Source organism: Bufo bufo, chromosome 8 (genome assembly GCF_905171765.1).
Source record: "Bufo bufo chromosome 8, aBufBuf1.1, whole genome shotgun sequence".
NCBI lineage: Eukaryota > Metazoa > Chordata > Amphibia > Anura > Bufonidae > Bufo > Bufo bufo.
The window spans coordinates 29,275,909-29,297,962 of record NC_053396.1 but is presented as its reverse complement, the minus strand read 5'-3'; the positions used below and the strand labels follow the sequence as shown (position 1 = coordinate 29,297,962).

At 43.5% G+C, this 22,054-nt stretch overlaps 1 protein-coding gene across 3 annotated transcripts in view; it reads left to right on the top strand.

Annotated features, from left to right (window-relative positions):
- The window catches only part of MVB12B (multivesicular body subunit 12B), an 87,446-nt gene that overhangs the window by 39,829 nt on the left and 25,563 nt on the right, over positions 1 to 22,054 (top strand). For all 3 annotated transcript variants that reach the window (XM_040442677.1, XM_040442676.1, XM_040442675.1), the window contains exon 7: positions 6,868 to 6,962. In XM_040442677.1, coding sequence (XP_040298611.1) covers positions 6,868 to 6,962 — 95 coding nt within the window. The remainder of the gene's footprint in view (positions 1 to 6,867; positions 6,963 to 22,054) is intronic.

The following is a 22,054-nucleotide window of genomic DNA, read 5'->3' as shown; positions in this document are numbered from 1 at the left end:
GACCCCAGTAAGTGCAGCAGAGATGATGAAGTTTTGGGGACTCTTGCTGCATATGGGTGTAGTAAAGAAGTAGGGGTGCACCGAAATTCCGGCAGCCGAAAATATCGGCCGAAAATGCACCCAATCCACTTCGGCCGATATTGTTACATATCGGCCGAAAATATGGGGTGTGGGATTTTTCACCCACCATCTGCGGGCGGGCGCCGGGCGGGCGGTTTACTTTGTCACTGCATCTCCCTTACAATCGTGAGGCTCCAGTAACTAACAACTCTGCAGGCAGAGCGGAGGCCGGCGTAACGTCACTTACTCACGTGACGCGCCTGCTCCGCCCACTTTATGAATGAAGGAGGCGGAGCAGGTGCGTCACGTGAGTAAGTGACGTTACGCCGCCCTCCGCTCTGCCTGCAGAGTTGTTACTGGAGCGTCACGATTGTAAGGTAAAAATGCAGTGAGTGATGCTGTGAGCAGCAGGGCCGGGGCTGTTATGGGTAGGGGGATCGGTCTATGGCACTGCTATGGGGAGGGGGGATCTGTGCACTGTTATGGGGAAAGGGATCTGTGCACTGTTATGGGGAAAGGGATCTGTGCACTGTTATGCCCATAACAGTGCACATATCCCCTTTCCATAACAGTGCACAGATCCCCCTCTCCATAACAGCGCCACCCACAGATCCCCCTCTCCATAACAGCGCCACCCACAGATCCCCCTCTCCATAACAGCGCCACCCACAGATCCCCCTCTCCATAACAGCGCCACCCACAGATCCCCCTCTCCATAACAGCGCCACCCACAGATCCCCCTCTCCATAACAGCGCCACCCACAGATCCCCCTCTCCATAACAGCGCCACCCACAGATCCCCCTCTCCATAACAGCGCCACCCACAGATCCCCCTCTCCATAACAGAGCCACCCACAGATCCCCCTCTCCATAACAGCACCACCCACAGATGAATTTCATTCATGAAAAATAATTATTAATAAAATCATTAAAAAAAAAGTTATTTTAAAGTATTTGGGCAAAAAGGCAGTTTCGGTTTCGGTTTTCGGTCAAGGGAATCCTGAATTTTCGGTTTCGGTTTCGGACCAGAATTTTCATTTCGGTGCACCCCTATAAAGAAGCCAAACGTCAGACAATATTGGAGTTCGGACATTTTCTACCAGACTCCAGTTTACAGTCAGACCATGACCCGGAAGCGTTTTGAGTCAATTCGGAAATTCCTACACTGCAACTACAATACAGTGCCCACCCGAAAACGACCCGACTTTTTACCCGTCTGTTCAAGGTTAGGCCCGTCCTTGACCACTTTAACACTAAGTTTGCTGAGGTATACACCCCTGATAAAAATATATGTGTAGATGAGTCCCTGTTACTTTTCAAAGGGAGGATTAGATTCCGCCAGTACCTGCCTAGCAAACAGGCAAGGTATGGCATAAAAATGTACTAACTTTGTGAGAGTAGCTCCGGGAACACCCAACATTTCTGCGTTTATGAAGGGGAAGATTCCCGCATAGAACCCCCAGAATGCCCCCCCATCCTAGGAGTCAGTGGAAAGATTGTGTGGGAGTTACTGCACCCACTGCTGGATAAGGGTTACCATCTCTGTGGATAACTATTATACCAGCATACCCCTATTCAGGTCCCTAACTGCCAGAGGTACTGTGGCTTGCGGCACAATGCGCAAAAATCAGAGAGTCCTCCCTAGATCCCTGGTAGGGCAACCACTGAGAATGGGTGGTGATTAAGTACAAGGACAAGAGGGACGTCCTTGTACTGACCACCATTCACACTAACGCCAGCTCCCCTGCCCCTGTACGAGGTACCACTACCCCCAACCAGTTTGTATCCTGGACTACAACAGGCACATGGGAGGGGTGAATCTTTCAGATCAACTTATGAAACCCTACACGAAAAACCAAAAGAGTGATACAAAAAGCTGGCCGTACACATTGTACAGATGGCAATGTGCAAAGCGTACATCCTATTTCATTCTGCAGGCCACAGAGGAACTTTCCTTCAGTTCCAAGAGGTGGTTATCAACGCCCTAATTTTTCAAAGCCAGGCTGGAAAGGGTCCCAGTACTTCAGGAAGTCATGGTGCCCGTGTTGTACCAGGGCAACATTTTCCAGGTCAAGTCCCTCAGACAGCAAGGAAGGGAAGGACCCAAAAAAGATGCAGGGTGTGTTCTAAAAGGGGGATAAGGAAAGACACCATTTACCACTGCGAAACCTGCCCTGAAAAAACCTGGCCTGTACATGCAGGGGTGTTTTAAAATCTACCACACATCCATGGAGCATTAATTTAATTTCATCCATGATGTACCCTGTAGTTTTACCACCTCATATCTCTGATTTAGTCCGCATAGCTTACAGATCCATTTTTCACCAACCACTACAGGAATTTTTTTACTTGCAACATGGCACCTAAAATCCATTTCTGTTTTATTCAGGCCTGCAAAAACCATATTTTTTACTTTGCCTCTAGAGCCCTGCTGTGCGCCCATACATCATTTTTTGAGCACATATGGGGTGTTGCCGTATTCGGGGGGGAAATGGGGAACAAAATGGTGGGTGCATTTTGTCTTGTTACCCTTTGGGAAAGTGAAAAATATGGGCGTAAAGCAACTTTTTTGTGAAATTTTTCATTTTCACTGCCAAGTGTTTCCTATTTCTAGGAAACACCTTTTGAGGTCAAAGTGCTACACACCTCTAAAGATTCCTTGAGGGGTGTAGTTTCCAAAATGGGGTCACTTTTTTGGGGGTTTCTTCATGTGACATAGCTCCCATTTACCATTCCAGCTAAATCCGCTCTCCAAAAGCCATATGGTGCTCCTTCCATTCTGAAGCCTGCTGTGTGCCCATACATCAGTTTTTGAGCACATATCAGGTGTTTCTGAAAACTCCAGATTCAGGGTAAGGCCTCATGCACACGACCGTTGTGTGCATCCGCGGCCGTTGTTCCGTTTTCCGTTTTTTTTTTTTTTGCGGACCCTTTGACTTTCAATGGGTCCGTGGAAAAATCGGAAAATGCACCGTTTGGCTTCTGTGTCCGTGATCCGTTTTTCCATTCCGTGAAAAAAGTATGACCTGTCCTATTTTTTTTCACGGACAACGGTTCACGGACCCATTCAAGTCAATGGGTCCGTGAAAAATCACGGATGCACACAAGATAGTCGTCCGTGATCCGTGTCCGTTTTTCCTATAATTTTCAATGCAAACTTGACTTATTTTTTTTTTTTTCACTTTTCATGTCCGTGGATCCTCCAAAAATCAAGGAAGACCTACGGAAGAAAAAACGGTCACGGAACAACGGAAATCCGTTTTGCGGACCGCAAAAAAAAACCGGTCGTGTGCATGAGGCCTAATAGATTTTGAGTTTTGTTTGGCTGTTAACCCGTGGTGTGTTGCAGAAAAAATAAATAAAAAAATTACAATCTGCAAAAAAAAGTGACATTTTGAAATTTCATTCCCATTTTCCTTTATATCTCGTGGGGCACCTAAAGGGTTAACAACGTTTGTAAAATTCGTTTTGAATAGCTTGAGGGGTGTAGTTTCTAAAATGGGGTGATTTATGGGTGGTTTCTAATATGTAAGCCCCACAAAGTGACTTCATAACTGAACTGGTCCTTTAAAATATTGGGTTTTGGAAATTTTTCTTAAAATTTTTAAGATTTGCTTCTAAACTTCTAAGCCTTCTAACGTCCGAAAAAAATAAAATGTAATTTTCAAAATGATCCAAACATGAAGTAGACATATGGGGGATGTAAAAGTAATAACCATTTTTTGAGGCATTACTATCTATTATAAAAGTAGAGAAATTGAAATTTGCTAATTTTATTTAAAAAAAAAAAAATTTGGTATTTATTTATATATAAAAATGAAATATTTTGACTCAATTTTACCACTGACATGAAGTACAATATGTGACGAGAAAACACTCTCAGAATGGCCTGGATAAGTCAAAGCGTTTTAAAGTTATCACTACATAAAGTGACACTGGTCAGATTTGCTAAAAATCGCCTGGTCCTTAGGGCTCGTTCAGACGAACGTTTTTTGTGTACCGTATACGGAACCATTCATTTCAAAGGTTTAGCAAAAAAAAAAATGGAATGTACTCTGTATGCATTCCGTCTCCGTATTTCCGTTTTTCAATTCCATTCAAAGATAGAACATGTCCTAGTATTGCCGCAAATCACGTTCCGTGGCTCCATTCAAGTCAATAGGTCCGCAAAAAAAACGGAACACATGTACTCCGTATGTCTTCCGTATCCGTTCTGTTTTTGCAGAACCATCTATATGTAATTACTGTATACTGTATATGCCATATGGAAGAACGGAACCGGAAACACTGCTGAAACGAAAAACGGATGCGTTAAAAACGGCCCGCAAAACACTGAAAAAGCTATACGGTCGTGTGAACGAGCCCTAAAGGTGAAAAATGGCAGGGTCCTGAAGGTGTTAAAATGCTCTGTTCATTGTAAAGTAATATATTTTGTGCGATTACTCCGTTACACACAGATTTTTGAATTTTATATATTTTTTTAATGTATTTTTATATATAATTTTTTTTAATAGTTGAGGTATCTTCTAACTTCTTTACAATCTGTTCTGATTGGGGTGACACTAACAGCCCATGGTGTGAAATCCCCGGGCACCCTTGGAACAACTCTTCTTAATGTTCATGTTTGCATTAAGGTTATTGTAATTGTTTCAGCCTTCGCCTAATATGATGGAGTTTATTCTAATTACAAATGTAGAGCGGTTGTTTGTGTCAGTTTAGTTCCTCCAAATGATGATTAATTGTAAAGACTGTAATTTGAATGGAGACATGTCCCAGATTATTTCCTGAGGGGGACTAGTCTTTATACTGGTATTTGATTTGCCATATGCTCCTGCTCCATATGCAGAGGAGCGATGGAAGCTCAGAGTCTGGAAAGCGGCTTCTCGTCTTTCAGTGCAGTCACTTTTTCTTTATGTATGGGAAGCTAGATGATACGGTATCTGGGAGATTCCATTCCTCTTTTTTACAGACTGTATGCAGTCCTGTTTTTCTCATCCTGAATCCAAATCATTTAATTAGAAATAATTGTTAAACGCCTGATTACCTGCAGCCACCACTAGGGGGAGTTTGCTTACTGCGTACAGTTTTTTTTATTTTTATTGAATTCAGTTTATCAACAGTATGCGATAAGCTCCTGAGCTCCCTCTAGTGGTGGCTGCAGGTAGCCACCCATTTATCATTTTAGCTATGCCTGTATGTTGAATTTGTAGCTCTGCATTCAAAGGGTTTTACACTGGATAGGTCATCGAATAGGTTATCTGATCGGTGAGGGATCAGCTTTCCTTTCACGCTTTTATGACCTAGGCGTAGCTCATCCCCATTGAAGTGAATGTGGCTGGACTGCAATACCAAGCACGGCCACTATACAATGTATGGCGCTGTGCTTGGTTTGCAGAGAGAAGGCCGGGGCGCTACTGTGAGTGCCGATGTCTTCTCAAACAGCTGATTGGCTGGGGTCCCAGGTGTCGGACCTCCACTGATCAGATACTGATGACCTATCAAGAGGATAGGTCATCAGTATAAAACCCCTTTTAAGGGTCAGAGTTTTCATAACACTTGTGATATGTCATAGATTGTGGGGGTCTGAGTGCTGAGACCCCCACCGATCGCTAGAACAAGCACATATCACACTCTCTGCTTGCTGCAGGAGACGGGCTCAATACAAGTCTATGGGCCAGTCTTTATTCCATCTTCTACAGCGAGGTTAGAGAATGGAGTATGCACTCGGTTCTACCAGTCGGTGGAGGTCTCAGCACCTAGGCCTCCAACGACCAAAACTTTTGATAGGTCTATAAAAAATTGAGCTCCAACCCCTAAAAATATATATTAGAGGAGTTGTTCAGGCAGTGGACATTGGGTGTGCCAGTGTTCCCATCTGATATTCTTCAAGTATCATACATGAGTCCCATTAATTAGAATAGGGTGCCTTTTAACAGATCTGATTATGTCTAATATCACCACTTTACACAGCGTTGGTGCGGCCTCATCTGGAATATGCAGTTCAGTTCTGGGCACCAGTCCATAGAAAGGATCCTCTTGAGCTGGAAACAGTACAAAGGAGAGCAACTAAACCTATAAGGTGCATGGAGGGTCTTAGTTATGAGGAAAGATTAAGAGAATTAGATTTATTTAGTCTTGAGAAGAGACGTCTAAGGGAGGACATGATTAACCTATACAAATATATAAATGGGCCATACATAAAATATGGCGAAAAGCTGTTCCATGTAAAATGTGCTCAAAAGATAAGAGGGCACTGCCTCCGACTGGAGAATGAAAAAGTTCAGTCTCAAGAAGCGTTGAAGCTTCTTTACTGTAAGAACTGTCAATTTGTGGAATAGTCTACCTCAAGACGTGGTCACAGCAGGAACAGTAGATGGTTTTAAAAAAGGCTTAGATGAATTCTTAAAATTAACATTAATGCTTATGAAAATGTGTAGAAGTCTGGGTCTCCCTCCCCTTTTCTAAAATTTAACTGGTTAAGGCAGCCTCATTGTCCTCCTCATTCCCACCTCAGAACCACATATCTCCAACGCATTCGCCACTCTAATACAGGCAAGTTCATACTCATCCCTCCAGGGATTGTGGTGCCTTACCCACTAACCCTAGGAGCGCCTTCTCCCTCTTGGCGTTTCACGTTCTAAAATTCACATCCCTACCCATTCTTTGGTAGAACTTGGACTGGTGTTTTTTTTTCTCCAACGGTATGAACGATATGACTTGACTGGCAGTACTGGTATTAGATGGACTGTTGTACGTTCTTACATTACTGCCACTGGTATTAATCATGCTGTGTACTTCTCCTTTCAGACATATATCTCTGACGCTTCCTGCCACATTCCGAGGTAGAAATAATACCCGTCCAGACTTTGAAAATCAGCAGTCCAACCTGTATGCAATATCAGGTAAGCCCCTGATTATTACAGAGGTGGAATGCTGTAATAATGCTTGCTAGTGACTTGGCCTACATGATCATTTTGTTTTTCCAGGTTTTTTTGTTTTATCGATTTTTTTTTTTTTTTTTTTTTTTTTTTTTGTTAGTTTTCTTAATTGGTATTTTGCTTGTTATTGAAGTGGGACAAATTCTGGTCAGAACAAATGAATCACGGGAATGTAATAATACATGGATAATAGCCATGATCAGAACCTCTCTGACACCCGACAACTGCCTGTCGTTTTCTCCTCTTTGTTCCACCACCATCTCCATGGCCCAGCAGATTTCACTTGGCTAATGTATTTTATATTTATAACTTTCTTTCATTGGGAAAACAGTCTATGACACAAAGCAATGTATTCTTACCGTGGTTCAGCTGTAGATTAAACATTCCTTTCATAGTACTTTTCTCCAGGTGCTCCAGAACGTCATAACACATGCCCTTACTTCTGCAGAACGTTATAACACATGCTTTTAATACTTCAGAACTTCATACCATGATCTTACTGCTGTAGAACCTCATAACACAGGCCCTTACTGCTGCAGAACTTCATGATACATGCCCATTGTGCTCCATAACTTCATAACCTATATTCGTAATGCTGCAGAACTTCATGACATGATCTTACTGCTGTAGAACTTCATAACACATGCCCATACTGCTCCAGAACTTCATAACTCATACTTGTACTGCTGTAGAACCTCATGACACATGATCTTACTGCTGCAGAACTTCACACATACTGCTCCAGAATGTCATAACACATACTTGTACTGCTGTAGAACCTCATGACACAGGCCCTTACTGCTCCAGAACTTCATAATTCATACTTGTACTGCTGTAGAACCTCATGACACATGCCCTTACTGCTGTAGAACTTCATAACACATGCCCTTACTGCTGCAGAACTTCATAACTCATACTTGTACTGCTGTAGAACCTCATGACACATGCCCTTACTGCTGCAGAACCTCCTTACACATTCCCTTACTGCTGCAGAACCTTCTTACACATGCCCTTACTGCTGCAGAACCTTCTTACACATGCCCTTACTGCTGCTGAACCTTCTTACACATGCCCTTACTGCTGCTGAACCTTCTTACACATGCCCTTACTGCTGCAGAACCTTCTTACACATGCCCTTACTGCTGCAGAACCTCATGACACATGCCCTTACTGCTGCAGAACCTCATGACACATGCCCTTACTGCTGCAGAACCTCATGACACATGCCCTTACTGCTGCAGAACCTCATGACACATGCCCTTACTGCTGCAGAACCTCATGACACATGCCCTTACTGCTGCAGAACCTCATGACACATGCCCTTACTGCTGCAGAACCTCCTGACACATGCCCTTACTGCTGCAGAACCTCCTTACACATGCCCTTACTGCTGCAGAACCTCCTTACACATGCCCTTACTGCTGCAGAACCTTCTTACACATGCCCTTACTGCTGCAGAACCTTCTTACACATGCCCTTACTGCTGCAGAACCTTCTTACACATGCCCTTACTGCTGCAGAACCTTCTTACACATGCCCTTACTGCTGCAGAACCTTCTTACACATGCCCTTACTGCTGCAGAACCTTCTTACACATGCCCTTACTGCTGCAGAACCTCATGACACATGCCCTTACTGCTGCGGAACCTCATGACACATGCCCTTACTGCTGCGGAACCTCATGACACATGCCCTTACTGCTGCGGAACCTCATGACACATGCCCTTACTGCTGCGGAACCTCCTGACACATGCCCTTACTGCTGCAGAACCTCCTGACACATGCCCTTACTGCTGCAGAACCTCCTTACACATGCCCTTACTGCTGCAGAACCTCCTTACACATGCCCTTACTGCTGCAGAACCTCCTTACACATGCCCTTACTGCTGCAGAACCACTTTCAGAAAAGTTAGAGAAGCTTCATGTTTTTTCAGTCATGGTCATGAAGCTCCACCGTCTACTTCCAAAATAGGTTATTGTTCTATTATTCAGCACAATGTAAACTACTATACAAGTCTCATGTCTGTGGTCACATGATTATTTGCGTGTTAAATTCCCAATTGACTTCTACTGTCCCATATAAAGTGCTTGTCGCATTGTCCTGTATACCCCGTGTCGATGTATTTGCTGTAAGTCTTGTCTTAATGAATGAATGAATACTTCTATAATTGAAAACCTAAAAATGACACATACTGTACATTGCAATTAGAACTTTCATGCCGATGTTATTCTCGCAAACAATTACATTTCACACTCGTGTTTTGTGCGGATCCGTCATGGTCGGATCCGTTCAGATAATACAAGAGTCTGCATCCGTTCAGAACGGATCCGTTTGTATTATCTCTAACATAGCCAAGACGGATCCGTCATGAACACCATTGAAAGTCAATGGAGGACGGATCTGTTTTCTATTGTCAGTGAAGACGGGTCCGTCCCCATTGACTTACACTGTGTGTCAGAACGGATCCTTTTGGCTCAGTTTCATCAGACGGACACCAAAACGCTGCAGGTAGCATTTTGGTGTCCGTCTCCAAAGCGGAATGGAGACTGAACTGGTGCATTCTGAGCGGATCCTTTTCCATTCAGAATAAATTAGAATGCAAACTGATCCGTTTTGGACCGCGTGTGAGAGCCCTGAACGGATCTCACAAACGGAAAGCCAAAACGCCAGTGTGAAAGTAGACTAAGAAGAAAAAAGTCATTTTTTTGCTGCAGTTGTGCAGTATTCAGACACTGGAGAGCCCCCTATTGTACAAAGACAGGTACTTCTAGTATCTGCTCTCTATATGGACCATAATGGTGAAAAAGAATATCAGGATATGGCATATACACATAAAAAGAGGTGCCACATTTTTCTTTAGGCTGCCAGAATAGTACCATATGCATTGCAGACCTGCTTTTAGTAGTGAACACGGGCTTTCAGGTAGCTCTGTTGAATATAGTAGGAGTGATAGTCCTATCAGCATCTTTCATCTGTCTGCACATAAACTGCAATTGTAGCTTTAAAAAAAAAAATTCCTGCAACAACTAAATACAAATGTAAAATATAATGTACATATATCGGAAACGGAGCCCCGCACCAAGCGAGCTCCCCATAGAAGTGAATGAGAGCGCACTGCGCATGACCACCCACCGCTCCCATTCACTTCTATGGACGAAAATGGCAGCGCTCGGCTATTTTCGGCGGCCCCATAGAAAATGAATGGAGGGTGGCTTTGCATGCACAGTGCACCCTCCACTACTTTCAAGGCTCCGTTCCCGATATAGGTGCGGGTTCCATCGGTGGGACCCACACCTATAAGACAATGGGGGCATATGCTAGCGCCATGCCCCCATTGTCTGTGATGAGACAATCCCTTTAATAACTTGCGGCAATGCGGAGTGTGCAGAGGTCCTGTCAGGGAACAGCCTGCTGGATCTATGACGCTAGTCTTCAACCAAGTCCTGCATAGACATATCACCTGGCCCTGTCAATCAAGACAGAAGGAGGTTCTGTGCACTTGACTGCTCATTTGCATATGGACTAAAAGCACTTTTTCTCCAGAATGAAACAACGGATCGCTAAGTGACAGTTATTCCTACTAGGCACTGTGCCTGGTTTAACCACAAATCTCCTGGTGATAGACTTCCTTTAAGAGCTTATGTTGGAAACGTGCAGCATGTTCTCTATTGACCTCACTGGGGTACGTTGGGCACGGTTTGGATCCATCACAGCATCATAGACAAGTTTTAAAAAAGTGTTTTTGCATTGCGGCATCCCAGGACCCATAATTTTTTATTTTTTTACTGTTTACAGAGCTGTGTGAGGGCTTGTAGTTTTCGTTAGTATCGTTTTGGGGTGGATAACACTTCTTAATTGCTTTTTAATCTATTGTTGGCCAAAAAAGTAAGATGCAGCAATTCAGTTTTTTTTTTTTATAATTTTTTTTACGAAGTTCACCGTATGGGATAAATTACATAATTGTGTAGTGCTGGTCGTTGTGGACGCTGCAATACCACATATGTGGAGGGGGATTTATTTTTGCAATTTCTTTCCAACGACAAACTTTTTTTTTTTTTCAATGGAAAAAGGTGTATTTTTTTAAAAAACTTTTGTTTAATAAAACGTTAACCTTTTTTTTTTTTTTTACCATTTACTAGTCCCACAAGGGTACTGTAACAGGCGATCTATTGATCGCTTCTATTAGGGATGAACCGATTATCGGAGTTACCGATATTATCGGCCGCTATTCATGATTTTTAAAGTTATCTAACCTTGCCAATAATGCGTCCAGTGCGCTATCACAGAACATAAGCAAGCTACTGTCAGCGCGCTCATGTTCCCTCAGCAGCACAGGGGAGGAGGAGTCCCTCTCCCTCCCCCCTGTGCCGCCGCTGCTGCCAATGAGGAGACAGGAGGAGGGGCGGGCGCACTGCGCCACCAATGATAATTAACGTCTAATACAAATACAGGAGGCGGTGCCCAGCCTATATGACAGGAAGCTGCAATCAGCGGCAGTTTACGATGCGGCACCTGAGAGGTTAACTGCTGCCGCTGATCGCAGCTCCCTGTCAGAGGCAGGGTGCCGGCTATGTGATTCTGCGCTGACACACCCACCTCCTCATTGGTGGCGCAGTGCGCCCCCCCCAGCCCCCAATATTAAAAACATTGGTGGCGCAGTGCGCCCTTCCCCCACCCCGCAGTATTAAAATCATTGGTGGCGCAGTGCGCCCTCCCCCCACCCCCAGTATTAAAATCATTGGTGGCGCAGTGCTCCCCTTCCCCAGTATTAAAGTCATTGGTGGCAGTGCCACAGGGTTCCCTCCCCTCCTCTTCATTGGTGGCAGTGGCCACAGGGTCCCCTCCTCCTCATTGGTGGTGCAGTGGCAGCTTCTGATCGGAGCCCCAGCAGTGTAATCCTGGAGCCCCGATCGGTTACCATGGCAGCCAGGACGCTACTGAAGCCCTGGCTGCCATGGTATCTTCCCTGCTGCTGTGTGCACTATGCACAGGGCAGCAGGGAGAGTGTGAAGTCCTAGTCACCCTAATAGAGCTCTATCAGGGTGAATAGGACAAGGGACTAAAAGATCCCAGGTAAGGGGAGAGATAGTTATTAAATAAAAGGTTAAAAAATAAACACCAAAATATTAAGTATAAATCACCCCCTTTCCCAATTTTACATATAAAATATATAAACAATAAATAAATAAACATCACATATTGCCACGTCCAAAAAGTTCAAACTATCAAAATATTTTAAAAAAATCTCCTATGTGGTGAACGCCGTAACAGAAACCATTTTTTTATTTTTTTTAAAACTGAAAATGCACAGAATATCGGTATAAGTTATCGGCTATCGGCCTGAAAGTTCACAAAGTTCAATATCTGTCGATCCCTAGCGTCTATAATGCATTGTGCAGCCTATGCTATATAGTGCATTACACCGTCAGTGTTATACTTACAGTCACCATTAGAGTGGGCCAGAGAGGCGCACTTCATTAGGTCCTAGGCTGTCATGGACAGATATCGGCGCAATCTCGTTCGTGGGGGCCGATGGGAAACGGAGGGAGTCTGCTTTCTCTGTAACCACTTAGATGCCTCGGTCACGTGGCATCTAAGGGGTTTAAACGGCCCTGAGCAGAGCTTCTGCCGATCCAGTCCGTTAGACCATGACACCGGCTCTCGTGTGAGAGCAGAGCCCACGCTTTCTGCTGCACAGGAGACCCACGCATTGCTTATCCTAGACCGCTGTAAAAAGACGGCGGCCTGAAATAAAGCTCATTAATGACCACCATAAAAACACGTATCGGCGTTTAATAAAGCGTAAAAGGAGCGCCGATCGACTTGTATGTCATCAGGTTGCCACTCATTTATTGCTTTACTCCTTATTGTACATTGTCTAGAAATTGAGAATGGATTTGCTGAGTGAGCAGTTGGGCAAGAGTGAGCGAGGAGGTCACCGGCTTCATAACTGGAGCAAATTTTGTTAGAGATTGATTTTATCAGTTTTCTGTTGAAAAGACAAATTGTCTGTCAGGATAAAGTGTATAGTTCATATGTGGACATGGGCACACCGGCTCTATTGTGTTATTTGTAAGCGGTTTTGGAGGGTAAATTTAATATCTTCTGGTTTGAGAAATGAATGGGGTTGACTTGCCTTGAAGGGTTGAAGAAGCGAGATGATGGCCCTTACTAATTGGATGAAGGTAGGTGAGCAACTTGTCCTGCAGGGGCTGCTGAAGAAGGGACCCCGTCTTGCTATAGAGGTCCATGCATTCTGTCTCCAGAGAAGTCATTCTACAGTGAACTTGTCATTACTCATTTCCTTTCGATGTGAAAAGCAACAAGAGAGTTAATGGTAGGATGATGTTGCTCTGAAATGCGTTGGGTTCTTATTGTGTTCAAGTCCTCAAATCATAGCCTTGGGCGAGGTTTACACATTAGGATATTTCTCCCAATCAGGCCATCATGCTAATAATTCTTTATTGGTACTGCAGTCTAAGTTGCCCACAGATATTTTGGCTCGATAGGAAAATTATTTCCACTGGAGCAAATTAAATTTGCCAAACGGAGGTCTTCACTGATGTCACCACTTATGTGTTCTGGAGATGGATAGGATCATCTTGCTCATTTACACGCTATAGTGGACTACTGTGGAATCGATTTAGGGTTAGATTATAGAAAGCCAAGGGTTCTGCTCAATTCTGGGCAAGAATAAAAAGTTAAAGGCTATGTACACCTTTTGGAGACAATTTTTGTTTAGGATTACATTTTACTCATTTTTGGCTAAGGCCTCTTTCACACTTGCGTTGTCCGGATCCGGCGTGTACTCCACTTGCCGGAATTACACGCCGGATCCGGAAAAACGCAAGTGTACTGAAAGCATTTGAAGACGGAACCGTCTTCCAAATGCGTTCAGTGTTACTATGGCACCCAGGACGCTATTAAAGTCCTGGCTGCCATAGTAGTAGTGGGGAGCGGGGGAGCAGCATACTTACCGTCCGTGCGGCTCCCCGGGCGCTCCAGAATGACGTCAGAGCGCCCCATGCGCATGGATGACGTGATCCATGCGATCACATGATCCATGCGCTTGGGGCGCCCTGATGTCACTCTGGAGCGCCCCGGGAGCCGCACGGACGGTAAGTACACTGCTCCCCCGCTCCCCGCTACACTTTACCATGGCTGCCAGGACTTTAGCGTCCCCGCAGCCATGGTAACCACTCTGAAAAAGCTAAATGTCGGCTCCGGCAATGCGCCGAAACGACGTTTAGCTTAAGGCCGGATCCGGATCAATGCCTTTCAATGGGCATTAATTCCGGATCCGGCCTTGCGGCAAGTGTTCCGGATTTTTGGCCGGAGCAAAAAGCGCAGCATGCTGCGGTATTTTCTCCGGCCAAAAAACGTTCCGTTCCGGAACTGAAGACATCCTGATGCATCCTGAACGGATTTCTCTCCATTCAGAATGCATTAGGATAATCCTGATCAGGATTCTTCCGGCATAGAGCCCCGACGACGGAACTCTATGCCGGAAGACAAGAACGCAAGTGTGAAAGAGCCCTTAAAATAATATTTTTAATTGGCCTTTATTAAAAATATTGAGCCATTCTGTTACTAACGATTAACAATTTTTTTTTTTGTCTAAGGGCTCAAATTGCAGTCCCCACTGCACCGAACGGTTGGACAATGGCCGTGTGCATGAGCCCTAACTCTGTGACTGGTACTTTCACTTTGTGCCGGTCATCTAATAAACCTTATCTCTAAACTACTAAGAGGTCATAAACACTTATTTAAGCCACATTCTTATCAGTAAAGATAAGAACTGAGCTATAATGAGCGTTTATAATGTCAGAGATAAGGAGCCGTCAGCTCCCCAACTGATGTAAAAGAGAGAAAATCTAGAGGCTGATTCTACAGATTCTCAGCTCTGTCCCAAAAAAAAGGGAAAAAGGCTCCATATTTTTAATAAAGACCCAATTGAAAAAATGATTTATCGCTCAAAATAAGTACAATGCAATAATAAAAAAAAATTGCCCCCAAAGGTGTACATAGCCTTTTAAGTCAGTAATCAAAGCTAATTGACCCCAAATCCCACACAGTACAGTACACTTCTTCTATAATTCCAGCACCTTTAAGAAGGGTTCTTATCAGACACGGTTCCTTTAGGCCTCATGTGCCAGGGACGGCTCAGTAAAAAACTAATGGTTTTTCGTGCAAGTGGAATCAGGTTTGTCTGCGATCGCCTTCAGGATTGCATCCGTTTTGCATCCATGAAGAAAACCTGAAGAATAACATGCAGCACCTTCTAGCAACCATTACCCTCAGTTCACACCTGAGCGTTTTACAGCGCATTCCTACGCGCTGTAAAACGCACAACAAGGAGAAACCAATGCTTCCCTATGGGAATGGTTCTCACCTGGGCGTTTTACAGTGCGTACGATCGGTCTGTAAAACGCCCGACGCTCAAACAAGTACATGAGCGTTTTTTTGGGCATTTGTCGCGCATTCCCGTACATAGACTTTCGGGAACGCGCGACAATGTGTGTTCGCTTGTCTCTGTATGCGCGATTGTAAACGCCCGTACAATCACGCATACAGAGCGCTCCTTTCAGAACGCTCAGGTGTGAACCCAGCGTTAGAGAGAGACTGAACGCATCCGGATGCCTTTGTGCAGGGAATTGACAACCATTTGTTTTGTGTCCGGTCTGTGATTTGTGTATTGGCTGAGGCCTTATTCACATCTCCGCTCTGTGCCGGACCAGCCTGCCAGATTTCCCAAATCCAGTGTTGCAGGATCCTCTACTCCACCACTGGATCCCCATTGACTGCAATGGGATCTGGCAGTGATCCGGACAATTTCTGTCATAAATGCTTGGTTTGAACCGGACATAAACCAACATAAACCAGCGAAACCCGTCATTTAGGGCTCATTCAGACGGCCGTATGCTGTCCGCAAAAATGCGGAACCATTTTTTTTTGCGGATAAGATTCTGCCCCATTCACTTATAAGGGGCCCTTTTCTTTCATTGCACGGCTCGGCAAAACAAATGAAATATGTCCTATACTTGTCAGTGAAAATCAGGACAAGGCCCCATTGAAGTCTATGGGTCAGCAGACATGCTCAACTGTCCTCAAAAAACAGATCTAGGCCACAACAGCCTGCCAGATCTCCAAACGGAGAAGTGAACGAGGCTTTGCAAAGTAAATAAAAAAGGCTGGTTGAACATCCCATAATCTGTAGCAGGGGTCAGCAACCTCCGGCACTCCAGGTGTTGTGAAACTACATCTCCCATCATGCACACTTGCTTGGCTGCTCTCTAAACTGGAAAGAGCATCCTGGGAGTTGTAGTTTCTTAACAGCTGGAGTGCCGAAGGTTGCTGATCCCTGATCTATAGTACGTTACGGGTTGTACTTCTTTGGCCACACTCTGGCTACCATTGTAAATTTTCTCATTGATTTCAGTTCGCGCTCATGCACACGACCGAAAGTATTTTGTGGTCTGCAAAAAACACAGATGACGTCCATGTGCATTCTGTATTTTGCGGAACGGAACAGCTGGCCCCTAATAGAACAGTCCTATCCTTGTCTGTGATACGGACAATAATAGGACCTGTTCTATTTTTTGCGGAACGGAAATATGGACATACGGAAACAGAAAGCACATGGAGTAACTTCCATTTTTTTTGTGGACCCATTGAAATTAATAATTCCGCATACGGGCCGCAAAAAAAACCCGGAACAGACATGGAAAGAAAATTAGTCAAGTCCTCCAGCACTCAGTAAGGTGCTCCCTTTTAAATTGTATTTTTACACTTGTGCCCCAGCAGGTTCTTCCATAATAATAATTATTATTATTATTATTATTATTATTTTTTAACATTCTATAGTGTTTTCCTCTAATTGATTTGGGAAAACTGTATGGCATTAATTAAAATGATTGTCTTTCATTTGTTTTAGTTACGTTTCACTAAGGACTTGGTCCTGGGTTCTTAGATGACTTAAAGGCACCTTCTCCATATATTTGTATAAAAAAACATTTTCCGCTAACTTGTGCCAAAAAAATAAAAAACTTCTATGAACTAGCCATGCCCCTCACTGAATACCTTGGGGTGTCTTCTTTCCAAAATGGGGTCACTTGTGGGGTATTTATACTGCCCTGGCATTTTAGGGGCCCTAAAGCGTGAGAAGTACTTTGGAATCCAAATGCGTAAAAAATGCCCTGTGAAATCCTAAAGGTACTCATTGGAATTTGGGCACCTTTGTGCACCTAGGCTGCAAAAAAGTGTCACACATGTGGTATCGCCGTACTCAGAAGAAGTAGGGCAATGTGTTTTGGGGTGTATTTTTACATATACCCATGCTGGGTGAGAGAAATATCTCTGTAAATGACAACTTTTCCCATTTTTTTTTTTTATACAAAGTTGTCAATTTACAGAGATATTTCTCTCACGCAGCATCGGTATATGTAAAAATACACCCCAAAACACATTGCCCTACTTCTCCTGAGTACGGCGATACCACATGTGTGACACTTTTTTGCAGCCTAGGTGCGTAAAGGGGCGAAAGTCCAACGAGTCCCTTTAGGCTTTACAGGGTTGCTCACAATTTAGCCCCGCCAAAATGCCAGAACAGTAAACACACCCCACAAATGACCCCATTTCGGAAAGTAGACACCCCAAGGTATTCACTGAGGGGCATAGTGAGTCCGTGGGAGATTTTTTATTTTTTTTGCCAGAAGTTAGCAGAAATGGAAAATGTATTTATTTTATTTTTTCCTCAAAGTGTCATTTTCCACTAACTTGTGAAAAAAAATTAAATCATACATGAACTCACCATGCCCCTCCGCGAATATTTTGGGGTGTCTTCTTTCTAAAATGGGGTCATTTGGGGGGTATTTATACTATCCTGGCATTCTAGCACCTCAAGAAACATGACAGGTGCTCAGAAAGTCCGAGCTGCTTCAAAATGCGGAAATTCACATTTTTGTACCAAAGTTTGTAAACGCCATAACTTTTGCGCAAACCAATAAATATACACTTATTGAATTTTTTTTTAATCAAAGACATATAGCACAATAAATTCTGACACAAACTTGTATAGAAATGTAATTATATTTGAACAATTTTACCCGAAAAATTTAAAAATACACTTTTTTTGAGAAAATCTGCGGTCTATTTTGATATCAGAAAAACGAAAAATGTCAGCAGCAATCAAATACCACCAAAAGAAAGCTGTATTTGTGAGAAGAAAAGGAGGTAAAATTCATTGGGGTACCAAGTTGCATGACCGAGCAATAAACCGTTAAAGTTGTGGAGTGCCGATTTGTAAAAAAAAGTGCCTGGTCACTAGGGGGGTATAAACCTGTGGTCCTTAAGTGGTTAAATCAAATCCACCCTGGCTAAAAGTAATTTTTTCAATTGTTTTTTATTTAAAATTTCCAATCGTGTTTGTGATGGACTGAATTTTAACCACACCTATTTGCAGACTATCCCTCCGGAATTCCTTCAGCTGGCAGCTCATATGTGATGATCTGACCCCATAAACACTCATTTAAGCCATATTCCTTTTAGTTTGATAAGAGATTAGCTATAATGAGTGATCATAAGGTCAGGAGATCAGAGATAAGAGCTTTACATGAAGTCAGCTGACAGATCTCTGGAGGGATAGTCTTCAAATAGACTGATTTTGTTTTAATTTTTTTAACCACATGTATCACAAAAACTGCTAAAACATTTTTTTTAATAAAGACCAATTCCAAAAATTATTTTTAGCTCAAAATGAGTATAATGCAATCATTAAAAAAATGCCACAAAGGTGTCCATAGCCTTTTAGCTGGCCATATACGTTAGTTGACTGCCAGCTATAGCTGCCAATTTTTGCGGGATCGGCCTAATGTACGTAGTCTGACCTCAAGCTTCGTCCTCCAATGGCAGATGTTGGGGAAGATAAAGATCCGGTAGTTGGGTTGCAGTATGCCTGGTCCTTTTGTTTCCAAGGTAGATAATTTTCCACCTTAGGTGTGTGTGTGTGTGTATGATGGCTTACTCCGCTCTCCCTTTTGGGAACACATGCATGCTTGGCCGACCTATGTGTATAGGCAAAGGGTCAGAAGGAATAGCTGAGAGTTGGTAATGGTTATCTAAGGCTACTATCACATCTGCGTTTTCCTTTCCGGTATTAAGATCTGTCATAGGTTCTCTAAACCGGAGGAAAACGCTTTCGTTTTGTCCCCATTCATTGTCGTGAACGGAACGGAGTGCACCAGAATGCATTCCGTTTGGTTGCGTCCCCATCACGGACACAAAATTGCTGCAAGCAGTGTTTTTGTGTGCGTCATGGGATACTGATCAAGATGGATCTGGCCTGAAACACAATATAAGTCAATGGGGCCAGATCCATTTTTTTGGACACGAAAAAAGCCATATTCGGCACTAAAGCCAATGTAAGTAATGGACGCTGGACCGTTGTGTGTTTTTTTTTTTTTTTTTTTTTTTAATTTTAAATATAATACAACCGGATCTTTTCAGAATGGGTGCAGCCGGTTGTATTATAATTACGGAAGCGTTATTGCCGATCCCCTGCCGGATCCAGCAAAAACGCCTAATATGGTGGGCTTTAGGAAGTCGAATAAAGATGGAGAGCTACTTTTAGAACATGCATAATAAGCTCTCTTCTAGAGTATCTTTCTCCGATCCCGGTGTATTCACCGTGCACGTACCTGTTGGCGCACGCCCCTGTTTTTGCAATAGACCTGGCTTGCGAGAGGTTAATGTGGGCATCCATGCCATTGTTAACAGAATGGCACTCGCCAGATTGCTTCAGCAGATTTTGATGCCCAAAATTGTTTTGCATTTCGCCATCCGCTCGCAGCAGCTCGACAACAATGAATGCGCGCTTCCCACGTCCTCTCGGAAATCCTTAATACGCCGTCTGCATCTGCTTTTAATTTACTCCTAATAATTGAAAGATGCAGCCGAGTTTTCCAATTAAAGCCCCGCTCTCTGCTGTTTGTGAACGCTCCGCCATATCGCTGATTGCAAACTGACAGGTGAACCTGCCCATGAATTATACATGAGGCCCGGCGTGCGGCGTCCGCGCTAAAACCTGTGCCATCCTGGAGAATTTTAAATACAGGATGTCATTTGCATAATATTAATTTCTTTATCAAGTGTTCTCCTGTATTCAAAGCTAAAATCGCTCTGACAAGCCGCAGAAAATAGCGCCCCCCCTTTCCGTTTTTTTTTTTGTTTCGCTGAGGATTTATTACTTGTATAATTCCAGATCCCTACTAATATAATATGAACGGCTCTCAGATTTCTATAGAAGGCTTGTTAATTGTTCCAGATGGCACTTGCTGATTATGCAAAATGATTATAATATTTTTTTTTTTTTATTCCTCTGGAGATATTTTGGACCAAATTAATTTTTTTTTCTATCGCTCTGTATCAACGCTGAGTTTAATCTGTTCTTACATTTTGTCTGGGTTGTGTCTCCTTGTTCCATTTTCTCTCACTGACAAAGAAGGATTAAACCCATTTTTCCCCTTTTGTGAATCAGTACAATGAAACGCTGTATTTTTTTTTCTTCGTCAAATTCATTTTCAAATACTGGACAAAAGAACAGGAAGTAGAGCAGAGAAGGAGTCTTTATTCTTTAGATCGGCAACTTATCTTATTGATCTGAAAAGGGTTTTCCGAAAGGCATCTTAAACTTGTTATGCAACTTCTTAAACTTTTTTTTTAATTTTATTATTTTTTGATTTTTTTTAACAGACCCCAGGGTGGCTGAACCCGCAATGGTGATTATACTTACCTGGTCCTCGCCTACAGGTTCCGGCTCCGTGGCCGCCTCCGCAGTTCTCCGGTCTCTCGGAATCGGCATCCCGTTGACAGAGGTCATGTGACCGCTTCAGCCAATCACTGGCCGCTGCGGTGACCTGTCAATCGTGCAGCACGTCGCTGGGTCACATTCAGCGTGGGTGACAGGTGACTTCAGTGGCCAGTGATTGGCTGCAGCGGTCACGTTAACCTAGGTCAACAGCATGTTTAATCCGAGAGACCTGGGACCTATGAAGGCAGCCGTGGAGCTGGAGCCCAGCGGCGGGGACCAGGTAAGTATGATCACCACGGCGGTTCCAGCCACTCTGTGAGATCTGTAAAAAAAAAAAGATAAAAAGTTGCCCAACCCCTTCTTAAGGAATTTTCCAAAATTTCATATGCAATTGGTGGGATCTAACTCCTCCCGCAGATCAGCGGTTTGAAGAGGTCACGGTGCTCTGGTGAGCGCCATGGCCTCTTTGTAGGTCAGCGACATGACATTCATCAGTCACATGACCTATGGCAGGTGCGGCACTTTCCTGTTCAAATGAATGAGGCCGAGGTGCAATACCAGTGGATGGCACTGTGCTCTGTAAGCTAAGAGGAGGCCGCATCGCTCACCGGAGTGATGCAGCCTCCTCAAACAGATGATCGGAGGGACTGCTTGGTATCGGACTCCCATTGATCACAAATTGAGTGATAGGCCTATAGTATGAAAAACTCAGAAAATCTCTGGGCTAGTCTAGAAGAAGGGCTAGAAAACCCAATGGTATCTAGTGTTTACACTTTGGTAGGAGCCATTTTGGAAGATGACATAGATGAGTTGGACATGATCATGTAGACTAGGACCAATTGCCAATAGCAACGGTCTTTACTTCTTGTATGCTTTTTATGACTCCTAATATGAATAAGATCTGTCAACAGCAGCTTAAATATAGTTTTCTTATTATATAGATTTTTCTTCTATGCTGTATAAAATGGAAAAAAAACCTAAGCTAATATAAGAACATACAATATTATAAAATTAGTCATGTACCATAAGATAATAATAGTTTTGCATAGACTTCATATAGCGCTGGGTGCAACATATTATTTTTTTTTCTCTGAACTTAACATTTTTTCTTTGAAATATTCAACACCCTTGACATATGTGTTTTAGGGCAAGGAAGTCACAATCTCTTGCCACTGTTGCTTCAACGTTCCCATGTGTGGGCCTTGCTGTAAAGATAAAAACCTCCATCTAGCTCATATTTTATAAGTA